We start from the raw sequence: 12,381 nt of genomic DNA on the forward strand, positions 1-12,381 counted from the left end.
CACTCTTATTTCACTCTTCTCTCTCACACTTCTCTCACTATTCTCTCACTCTTCTGTCTCCTCACCTCTTTTTTAGTATCTGTCTGTTTTTAGATGTTTTTGGGGAAATATAAACAATAATCCTAATCCTTCCTGCTTCGTTCACCCTCCTACACGTCGTCACGTTGGAGTTGATCAGAGGCGTTAACTGGTTTTCTCTTCCTCTGGGAGGACTGGAAGACTTTGATTTTTACGTGAAATCTCTCCTAAGATGGTAAATGTTTTTATTGAGCTGTTCAGGTTTTAATCAGACACAGCACGGTGCACGTGAGCTGTCACACACAGCTGTGGTTTGTTTTTATTTTTCTGATGCAACCTGTGGACATGTAACGGTCGTATGCAGTTTTCTTTTTAACACTTCAGTCAACTGATCATCTACTGACATTTAAAATGTAAAAAAAACTACGAAAATATAAACAACACTTTATAGTTTTTGTTCCCATTTCTCATGAGGTGAACTCAGATCTTTAAACTGTTTTATGAACATAAAAGGACTTTTGCTCCAAAATATTGTTCACAGATTTGTGTAACTGTTAGTGAGCACTTGTCCTTTGTCGAGCTGATCCATCCACCTCACAGGTGTGGCAGATCCAGATGCTGATCAGATGCATGATTGTTGCACAGGTGTGCCTTAGGCTGACCACAATAAAAGGCTACGCTAAAACGTGCAGTTTTAATGTACTGGGGGTCCAGAAAACCAGTCAGTATGTGGTGTGACCACCATTTGCCTCGCATAATACAACATAAAATATTAAAACTAAATTCCAGTCAGTTCAAGATTTGTATTTAAGATGTACATTGTAACTAGGCCGGGGTTTATTTTCTTTCTTTTGTACCTTTAAGAGGTTTTATACTCTGAGACAGTTTGAATTCCCCTCATCTTTGGTTGCCTCTAATGACCCCCTCCGTGTTCTTCACTATAGTTGGTTGTACGGGCAGTAATTGCTGAAATGTTGCCTAAAAGCTATGATGTGGGTTTGGTGTTCAAATGTTGAAGGGAAATATTTTTAACATTGAAACTGGCTCTGGAGAAAACACTTTAACGAGGACAGTGAGCTGCGTCTGTTCAACAGTGAAGCGATCAGTTTGGTTCTACCGTCCTCTCCTTCATGTAACTGAAGTCAAGTTAGAGCAGAGAGACCGGGCAGGTTTTAAGTGTCCTCCTCCCCAGGAGTCCTTCCAGTTCCTCCAGGCTATAGGAGATATGTTCTTCCAGGCCATTTGGGATCCACCATGGGGCCTTCTTCCAACTGGACTTGAAGACGTTTATAGAAACATGTCCAGGAGCCACTCTGACCGTGCCCACAGCTCTGCTCCTTTCAATGCACAGGCACAATGACAAATGGCTCCAACGATCCCAGGCAGACAGGAAGTGCGCCTTCACAATAAGACGCTGAGCTGAATGCAGCTGGAAACAAAAAGGCTTTTAATAAGCAATGTGGATTTCGTTTTACTGATGATTATTCTCTCTTTCAGACCCCCCAACCGTGTCCATAGACGGCTACGACAACAACTGGTACGTCGGCCGCTCCGACGCCGTGCTGCTCTGCCTGGCCAACGCCAACCCTGCACCCAACGTCACCTGGACCTCGTAAGAGAAACACACTCCTGCCACCTTTTCTTTACAATGAAGTCACACGGACAGTTAGCTTTTCTTAAGGATGGATCGTTTCTAAGGACGTGGTTTGTAGGTGATGAACAGATGGCTTTCGGTGTTGGGGGGGTCCTTGATGAGTACTGAGCAGGAAGACGTTCACGTCTGTGCATTTACTCGTATTAATGCTGACTCTCAGAGCTACACGATGCTCATTCTTTTTACTCACTACGTTGATGTTGTTCGTCACCAGTTTGTTCAACCTCTTTGGTTTGAGACTCTCAGAACGTCATCGGTTGGAGCACGTCTTACTGTCTGAACGTTCAGGAAGCATTCACTCTACTGTGATCCAGTTTTCTTCCATACGTTTTTCGGCGTCTTTCTCGTTCCACAATTTTTGTGCTGTTTTCAACAAGTCATATCAAAAGTTCGGCTCTTTCAGGACAATCCTGCTATGACTTTTGGTATTGGAGCAACTTTAGCTTTTTGAAATGTTTAGGTTTTTCTTCCATTTTTTTCCTCAGAAAATGAACTGAGCTCATTTTACATCCTTCACATCTTTAGATCTGTTTACAACCTTTTACAGCCCCTTTCACGTTTTGTTCTGCTTCAGCTTCTTTCAGCTTCCTTCTGCAAAGCTAACTGTTTTTTTCAGCTGTTTTTTTTATCCTCTCAGGTTCTTTCTGCTAGCTACATTTTTATGCTTCTTAACTTATTTCTGCTAATTTCAGCTTATGTTGCTTTCAGCTTATTGTGCTAGTTTAAGCTTTTTCTGCTATTTCAACTACTATTTAGCTGTTTTATGCTTATTTTAGCTTTTTCAGCTATTTCCACATGTTTGCACCTGTTTTTTCAGCCTAATTCAGCAAAACTATGCTCTCTCCATGTCCTTCTTGTATTTTAGGCTTCTTTCTGTCTTTTTAACAGCTTTTCAGCAATATTTGCTAATTTCAGATTTTTTTCAAATATTTTCCACTTCTGTGCTCATTTCTGCTTCTTTCAGCTTAATTGGACAAACGTTCTTTCTGCTTTCTTCTGCTAACTTGTTCTACCTTTTCAGCTACCTTGTTAGCATTTTTTTAGCTAATTTCAGCTGTTTTCAGATAAATTCAAGTTTTTCTTGGTAATCTCTGCTACTTTCAGCCTAATTAACTTAATTCTGCTCATTTCAGTTTCTTGTGCTCCTTTCAGTGTATTTCTGCTAGTTTCGTTTTTTCAGCTACTATTTAGCTGTTTTTATGATATATTTAGCTTTTTCAGCTAATTCCACCTTTTTGAAGATCTTTTTGGCTCCTTCCAATTTCTTCTAGTTTAATCTTTCTGACTTTTTAGCTACTTTTCAGTTAATTTAAGCTTTTTTTTTCTTTTTTTTTTAGCTAATTTACTGTTTTTGTGCTATTTTTTCCATTTAAACCTAATTCAGCAAAAATGTGTTCTTTCCGCTTTCTTCTGGTAAGTTAGGATTGTTCTTACATTTCAGCTTGTGTTTAACTAATTTCAGCTGTTTTTCAGCAAGTTCTTCAGCAATAAGCATTGACACTGCATTTTCACAGGAAATGTTATTTGTCTGGTTAACTTTCGGAGTCAGACCTGTTCAAGATGGCTGCCACAGCAGAGCAATGTTGGCAAACATAAACGTATTAAAAGGATGTACCTCTACAAAGGTTCAACCTTTGGACTCAACCCAATTAAAAATGGCTGCCACGACCAGCTGACTGTAGAAAACACACAATTGGCTCAGACTCAGCCAGTTTTACAGATATTGAGCTAAAACCTGGGGTGGTAGTAGCTGAGAGTCACTTAACACATGATGCAAGAAATATCTCAATAAACATGGAGGGAACAAAATGTTTCTTTTCAACATGCAGCATTATTTCTCATCAGACAGTGTCTACATGTCTGGCGTGAGAGGCAAGAACTGCGTATAAATATTTTTCTTGTTCTCTTCCCTTCTGATCTTTGTGTTCCCTCCTTCCTCTCCAGGACTTCTGGCCGGTTGCCAGACACGGTGGAGGTTGACGACAACCGGCTGACGGTGAGGAAGGTGGACTACGCCGTCAACACCACCTTCATCTGTGAGGTCAGGAACAAGCACGGCGCCAGCAGACACCAGCTCACCACGTTCGTCATCGGTGAGTCTAAAACGTGCACCGCACTGATACTTCGCACCGTGCACGTGAGCGTGCGCCGATGAACACAGAGGAGCTGTTCATGTGCAGCTGAACCTGTAAATATGTATTTTCACTCCTGACACACTTCCTGCACAACATGCCTCAGTTTATCATACCCTGACACACGTGCACACACGGATATTAAAACATGTTTGCATGCACGTACAGTCCACGATTGCCCACGTGCATGCACAAAGACTTATCTCTTGTTTGTGACACACGCTGGGATCAGGGTTCTCAGTCTGTGCGTCCACTTTTTGTTGGTTTTTGATTGGCCCCTCCCCCACCGCAGGGCCAAATTACACAGTAAGGGCAAACATTTATTACTATTTCTATTACAGTAACTTGTATTCCAGTTCTACTGCCGTCCAGCCAGGACACTGCGTCCCCACTGGAGGTGAACTCGATTAGGATTGAGGTGAAGAGGGGGCCCTTATTGGAGTAATTTGACTCTGCCGTGGACACTCTGGTGTCGTTTCGAGGTTTTTAAATTCCTCTAAAGTTGGTGTGAGCCAGTTTGCAGCGGTTTGCTTCTTGCTTTATTGCCCCTTTTCGTCTTTTCTTCTGGAAAACAAGTATTTTTTACTAACACTTCCTGGTTTCCTCTGTTTTCTTCCATCTTTTACCTCTGATTTCCTGTTTCCTGTCACATGATTGTGTCTAAATCAGAGTGGGTTCTTCTTTTGGGTTTTGACAGTTTGGTAATTTCCCCTCTTTCCTGTGACACTTTTACAAATAGATCTGCTTATTGTGACCCCCCCACACGCACACACGCACGCACGGTGTATGTCAACAAACGGATCGTCTTCAGTGTTTCAGCACTTCATTCGTGAAAATTCTGTCCTCCTTATTGCTGCTTTTGTATTTTTGAGGAATTAGTTGGAATAACCGCTACGTTGAGCTTTACAAGAAAACACGATTTAACAGTGAGAAAGCCACATTTAGAACATCCGTGGGAAATCTGAGCTGCGGATTTGAATTGTCTCTCCTGAAAACAAAGATCCTTTCTAGCCGGGCTGTATGCTGCGAGTGTGGGAGGTTCTGAAGTGGCTAAGCTGCTGCTGTTCTTGCTGCAAGCGTAGCATTGTGACTGACTCAAAGTACCAAGGAAGGGCTGCTTTCTACTTCTAGTGCACACACACACACTTAACTCACAGAAATCTCTTTCAGACGCATGAAAAAGCTCCACGCACTCGGCACTTTGAACACTTTGAGAACTCAGATACAGTAGCCGAGATGAAGGCCGGGCTTCATGAGTCACCTGCGCCGTGCATGTCCTCGGCGTTTCGTTGCTCGCTTGTGTTCTGCAGCCGTGCAGCAACTTGATGATGTAACGTTAAAGCAGGTGAGTGTGGCGCTGTGAGCAGACCCAACGCGGTGCTGGATGTGAGGGAAGCTTTGGCGTCTCAACTTCTTGCAGAATGACAAAGGATAAAGATATAGTAATACTTCAGAATCCTTTGATGCCATCTGATAGATGCTGATTTCTGTAGCTTGTTCCCTAAACTCGTGGTTTTCAAGCTCGTGGTACTCAGGATTAGGGCTGAACAATTAATTACATTTGCAATAATATTGCAATATGATAAAATTAGAGTTTCTAATCACAAAGGCTGCAGTTTGACTGGTCACATGATCTGGTTATGTGATTTGTGAGTGAGCAGAGCAGGGAGCGAGAGAAGTCAACGCTGCGCTTTAACCGGTTGCACAATGACGTCAGGCTCAACAGAAGATGACGCATCTGAAAGTTTGGTCCCAAAGAGGCGCAGCACGTCCGTTGTTCGGAATTATTTTGGCTGTAAACCAGAAGACGCAGCACGACGACATGTTGTGCAGAACCTGCGTTGCTGCTGTTGCTACCTCTCGAGGTAACGCCACAAATCTTTATCAACACTTAAAATAACACCACATTTACAATAGTTGCATGGACAGAGTGCCAACGACCAGCGCTTCAACTAAAAGTTGGCAAAGTCTCAACCGACAGGGATCATAATTTAAAACGGCACGAGGACATAACTCGAGCAGTAACGGAGTTCATAGCGAAAGACATGATGCACATTCATATATTGACCAAGCCTGGGTTTACTTGTTTGGTGAACACAAAGGATAAACGGTACAGAACGCCCTCGTGCACACATTTTAACCAAGTTACTATCCAGGAGCTACACAAACAATACAGACCAAAGATGCAGCGGAGCTGAAAACAACTGAAACAGATTTATTGTTTGTGTTTGTTGAAAATACGTGAGAAGACGTTGAAAAATAATAGCATATTAAATCTCAATATTGATGTAAAAGATCACAAATAGAATATTTTCCAAAATCGTTCAGCCCTACTCAGGATCAGTCCAGTGGTGCTCAGAAGAAACTTTGTCTTTTACAAGGTAAAAAAACAAGCACATAAGATAAGATAAAACTTTATTGTCTTCCACAACTGTAGCAGAAATTCTCCTTCAACACGCTCAACATTCATCAAGAACCAACAACAAAATCCACGTTATCACCATTAGTTACCACCGTTAAGATGAGTATTTAGCTTTAAGAACATTACTGCAGATGGTACACGTGATTTCTTATAAATATTCTTCCTGGTCAGTGGGACTCAGCAACGCCTGTTTGATGGAAGCAGTTGTGTAGTGGATGTGAGGGGTCCTCGAGGATCAGGCTCACTGAGCGGCTGTAGATGCATGAGAGGGAGTGAGCCAGTTATTGCACCTGATGGTTTAATTATTCTGTGCAACCATCATGAGCTAAACTGTGATGTAAAGCTAATAACTAGAGACGAGCAAATGGAAGCTACTCTGAAATAAACTGCAGCTGTGAAGATCTCAGGAACTCTTTGGTGACTTGTGCAGCACCGGAGTCCTAACAGGATGAATCCTCTATTCTGGTTGTTTTATGTTTCCTTTAGCTACACTCATCAACACCACCGCCGATTCTTAGTGGGACTGCTCCGTTTGCTGCATGTGGGTGCACGTGTCAACGATATGCTCAAAATAAAGCTCCGTCCATAGACGTTAGCGTATTTAACGCTTAGCATAAATGAGTCTTTAGACACGGGCCGGTCAGTCAAGATCTTTCTTTGTTCAGCCCAGAAGATTCTAAAAGTCACGTTTATTTAGCAGAAGTTTAATATCTGCTGTCATGGTTAATATTTAACAGTAATTTCTCAAGTTCTTTGAAAGGTTTGGGAACCGATGCTTTAAACTTTTCTGACAGTCTTTTGACAGCGGGAAGGTTTCTGCAAGACTCTACACCAAGTCCACAGTAGTAGCTGTGGCTGTCTAATTATTACACTTCCACTTTCTGTGTCACTCTCTCATGCTGCTGTTCAATAGTGGATCATGGCAAGTAACGAGATGAAGTAATGAATTAGACCAGATGTTAAAATCAGCTTGAGCTCACTTGTGTGTAAATATATATATTTATATCTATATTTATATTACATCTAGCTCGTGTGAGCTTTTGCTACATTATAGTTTTAGATGGTTCCAAACAAAAGAATGGAGTTAGTTTATGGCTGCTTAAATCCATATTAATTATTTAAAACCCTCAAACAGAGACGGATGGATTAAGATCTGCTTGTTCCTAATCTGTCAAGAAACAAGGACATGTATATAATTACACGCTGTGGTAGTATTAATCACCATAAATTGCAGCTCGATCTCAGTCACCCCGGGCAGCAGTAAGACTCAGAGTTAAATGGCGGTTCAGTTTTTCTGCTGAGGCCTGTTTGTGAAGGAAGCCAACGCAGCAGATGGCCGGGCTGCCACCGGCACGAACCACAACAAGCAGGACTCGTTTGTTTCACCTTTGGAACGTTACGGCAGCATAAGGCTGACCGACTCATTCACCGTCACGTGTGTCATTATTTAACACAACGAACAAACGAAACACTGAAGTGTTTTTATTCTTGTCGAGGTTCAACAGCAGTGTTCAGAATCAGAGCTGCTCAACTAAACTGCTCAGGGAGTCACAGTGACTGAAAGCCAAGAGCTCCGGGGCCGGACATCCAGCAGTTATTCTCATTAAGTTTGTTTTATGGTTTAAAATCTAGTTTTATTTAAAAATGAACCCACTGGTGGGCCGAACTGAGCTCACCTGTGGGCCTGATTTGGCCCCCGGGCCACCACTTGAATAGCCCTACATGGGCCGTGTGCTCGAGCCAGATCATAATCGGTCCCTCGTCACATGCAGGTGGTGTTTTCCACGCTTTTATATTTGCAAGGTGTTAAACAACCCATGAGCTGTGGAGACTTTGCACACCTGCTCCAACGAGCCCGGGGCTAGAGGTCAGAGGTCATCAGAGGTGACGATAAATGATGATGTTTAGAGAAAATATGTTATTAGCAACGCCGGTTCAAATCCCCGGACCGACGTCAAAATGTGGGTGGAAAAGGTGAAGCACCCATACCTGCCTCCACCTTCATTTGCCCCACTCTGTGCCCTTGAGCAAGGCTCTTAACCCCCACCCTCTGCTCCCCCGGGCACCTTAGATGGCAGCTCTCTGCTCCACCGTCGAGTCTTCGTGCGAGTTAGTTCGATGTGGCGACCCCTGAGGAAAGGAGCAGCTGAAATAAATAAATAAATCATGCCAAATGTTTACCACAACTCATAACAAAGATACTGGAGTCACTGGAGCATATCTGATGATGGTGAGGGGAATTATCTCACTGTCAGAGAGGTACAGTATTGAACTACTTTGCGTTGTTGCAGCAGATCTCTTGTTTAATTCTGTTTGTGTCTAAATCAGTGTTTAAACGTTGCAGCCGTCTCGTTCCGGCGTTGGTTGTTTATATTGGAGAGTCGGCAGCAGCCGAGCTGAACAAGTTCTTGTTAGTAGAAGTTTTTAGACGAGAAATGTGGGGACTTTAGGTGTAAATATCTAAAAATCATGACAAATGCTAACAAATCACCCGTGTAAATTATTTATAAATCTATATATAATATTTGAACGTTAAGTTGGTGTAGAGGACAGAGTGAAGTAAAAAGTTTCCAGATTAAATAACATACATCCTGTGATTGTGGTCCAGCGCTCCGAGGACTGAGGCGCACAAATATTTCAGAAGCGCGCTCGCTCTGACGTGCGGCACCGTGCACGTATCGAGCCAATTACGTCCACTAGAAGACACGGCTTTGGATGAGGAAGCAAATCATTACGATTGACCCTCGTACAAACAAAGTTGGCTGCTTTGCAAAGGTCGCCGTGGTTATCTGCTGCTCGGAGGCTGGAAACGAGTCGAATCGAGATTCAGCGCCGTCTTGCAGCTGAGCGGGTCAGAATCTGAGGTATTTATACTGGATTTAGGTTGGCTGTAAGTTTTATGTTGCTCTGCCTCACTGTGTCTTTGAAGGGTTTGTATCTTTTTTTTAGCCTGCAGCTTTGAGTTGACTATGAGCACGTCTTAGTTCATGCAACTCGTCTCAGCATGACGGCTGCACATGCAGGCAGCGAGGACTCGAACAACATTTAAAACCTCAGCACCAACACACCGTGATAGTTCCCCTGCTGACATCCAGCAGTGGCTCCTGTCGGTTCTGTTGCGCCGCGGATGAAAGCCCCGGTCCGTCCTGCCGTTTCTGCCGCCTTCAAGGAGCCGTCACAAGTCACGGCCCCCCTCCGCCCCCCTCCCTCCACCCTCAGAAAAGGACTCGGGATGAGAGGAAGAAGAGGCTGTTGTGGATGAGGCATGGAAGAAGTAGAGGAGCAGAGAGGCTGCAGGAGGAGCTTTGATGGCACCGGGAGGCATTTCAAGAGGAGCAACAAAATGCTGCTCGCTCACCTGCACGCACACGCACACACACGCGCACACACACACACACACACACACACACACACACACCGTTTCGCTCCTGAGCTCTCAGGAGGAAATGTTTCTAAAACGCAACAATGTTTTATTTATTTATTTATTTTTTTGCTGACGAGTGTGAAACGATCCCACAGACATCCCCGTCCTGAACGCCATCAGTCAGCGTGCACACGATGCCAGCCGTGCACGGCTTGCTGGGTTTCCACGGCGCCAGCTGGATCTGCCCGGGGCAGCGTGCACGGAGAGTGGAAGTGGATGTTGGCAGGAAAGAAGCGATCGGGGGCTTCTGAGGTGGGGGCAGGCAGCGGAGTACAGACAGATTGCTGAGGGGCTGAAGAGTGAGATAAAGGTGTATGTTTAGGTGAGGGAGGGGGTGATGGAGAGGTTCAGGCAGCAGCAGGATGAGGACTTCTGGTCCAGTGACCCCCTCTGTCCTCCACCTCTCTGACCAGCACACACCCCCACCTCTCCATCCTGCACAGGAAGAGTCCTTTTCTGGGGGAGGCCAGCTGGCGCTCAGCCGGGAGCTTTGCTGCCACACACATGCACTTCCTCACACACACACATGCACTTCCTCTCACACACACACACACACATGCACTTCCTCTCACACACACACATGCACTTCCTCACACCCTCACATGCACATGAACACGCAGCCACATCTAGATGGGCGAGTGGAAACGCATTTCCTGGATGGCCTGCAGCAAGTGAGATGGCTGTCCACTGGAGACACACTCACTTTGAAGACAAACACACACACCATGTTTCACACATGCACACACACACCATGTTTCACACATGCACACACACACCATGTTTCACACATGCACACACACACAAACAAACTGAAACACGCAGCACTGAGCATAAAATAATCAGATGTAGCCATGGGGGGGAAAATTCTGGCTCCGACTCTCCCTGACATAAAACCACAGCTAACCTCTGCACGGGATTGAACACACACATGCACATGCACATGCATACAGTGGTGAGAAAAAGTCCAAGGTGAAATCTACAAATGTCTTTTCTGTAAACTTTCAGTTGAGAGTAAAAGCTGAAAAGTTTCTGCTCCTTAACGCGACTCATTTCTCACTAAACTCAATTTAAACTTGAATCAGTTTTAAGTTTGAAACCAAACTGGATCGTTGCTCTTTAAAAACCCGTCAGCTGCATGTTCAACATCAGCATCCCAGATGTTGACAGGAGGCAGGATCACCACACATAACCTGCAGTGATGAAGGTGCTGTCCCAGTTGGTCGGGGTCTACGGTCCAACCTTCAACCTTTCTGAGCATCAGGACCGCCTGGCCGCCTCCCGGTTGTTGTTTTTGGGCACGTCCTACTTGAAGAGCTAGAACTCCAGTGAGAGGATAATAAATCCCTGAGAAAGCCTGAGGACCTCCCTGGAGGAGCTGCAGCCTCCGTGAGCTGGCCTCAGAGAAACAGCTCTGGATGGATGGAGCTCCACCTGCAGCTTCTTCCTCCTGACATTCATCACAACTGAATTCCTGCACACAAACATGCAGCGCTGAGACAGACACCGCACCTAATTATCACGTCTTTGCTGCTCTCTGTGGCTTCCTGTATCCCCGTTGCCACGGTAACAGGAAGTAAAACGGCCCGTTTAGACGTCTGACCTGATCTCGGTGTCGTGATTGAGCTGATTCAGTATCCTCTCGGACGATCGGGTCACCGTTTAACGACAGCATCTGGTTTAAAAACCGAACTCCTGCTGCAGGTGTGAACAGGAAGTGGATTTAAATTTTATGATTTGGATTATTTATTCTGTACGTGTGGCAGGAATAAGAAAGCTGCTATAAACAAAGCTTTGTTTGTCTAAATTTCTAGTTCGCAGCAGGTAGCCCCATCGGCTCGATTAAAGATGTGATGTTTTTTTGTTTATTCAGAGACTAATAAGATCGAAGGAGGCGTGCTGTTTCTTTGTTGCAACATATTATTATCACTGTCTGTGATAAATCAGAGCCGTTGGCTTTTTATTAGGCTGATTCTGTCAGAACTGCTAAAACAAATGGTGTTGTTTGAACACTCCTGCAGCTCAGCTTGATGAGCGTTTGTGATTATTAACCAACCAGACGCACGAGAACGTGTTTCCAGTCGGTGTTTTTTAAAGTCCTGCACGAGTTCTGGTTAAATTAAGACGTTTAGCTGCCATTTGTGTCTCACACACAGCTGCTGTATTTAATTTATTTAGCTAAACGAAGTGATAAATTCATTAAAGATGATTTACAACTGTATTTAAAAGCACGATGGCTTCGTTCACAGAAAGAAAACGTGATTGAATCGATGAGAAGTGGCTTTTTTAAAGGTGCACAACCTCATTTAAGGTCCAGTTCTCTGCTGAAGGGTCAGAACATAACGGAGAATAAAAACGGCACCTCGTTTGTTTCATTAAAAATAAATTCAACTTTTTCATGACTGGTTCTCACAATGAAGCAGCCGCTCAGTTTGGTCTTCAAACCCAGTCATCCCAATTCCATAGTTGCACAAATGTTTCAAATATTAAAGACACATTCGCATAAAAGATGGATTGTTTGGTAAGATTTGTGAGTTTTACTCTGATTGTGAACTTTGGAAGGTAACGCTTTTAGACAAAGTAATGTATTATTAATCAAATATTAGAAATCTTAGCCTAATTTAAATAAAATGTGTTTATTTCTAATTAATACTTGAAGAAAAAGAAGTAGTTTAATGGTACTTTTTAAAAGTTTTTGTTTAATTTTGAATCCAAACAAGGTGCAGGTGACTTG

At 43.8% G+C, this 12,381-nt stretch overlaps 1 protein-coding gene across 1 annotated transcript in view; it reads left to right on the forward strand.

Moving 5' to 3' along the window:
- Nucleotides 1-12,381, forward strand: part of pvrl2l (PVR cell adhesion molecule related 2 like) — an 82,983-nt gene that overhangs the window by 46,918 nt on the left and 23,684 nt on the right. Inside the window, exons 4-5 of the mRNA XM_037693057.1 lie at nucleotides 1,516-1,630; nucleotides 3,617-3,765. Of these exons, the coding sequence (XP_037548985.1) occupies nucleotides 1,516-1,630; nucleotides 3,617-3,765 (264 nt within the window). The remainder of the gene's footprint in view (nucleotides 1-1,515; nucleotides 1,631-3,616; nucleotides 3,766-12,381) is intronic.

This window comes from Nematolebias whitei, chromosome 19, assembly GCF_014905685.2.
Source record: "Nematolebias whitei isolate Nwh7 chromosome 19, NemWhi1, whole genome shotgun sequence".
NCBI lineage: Eukaryota > Metazoa > Chordata > Actinopteri > Cyprinodontiformes > Rivulidae > Nematolebias > Nematolebias whitei.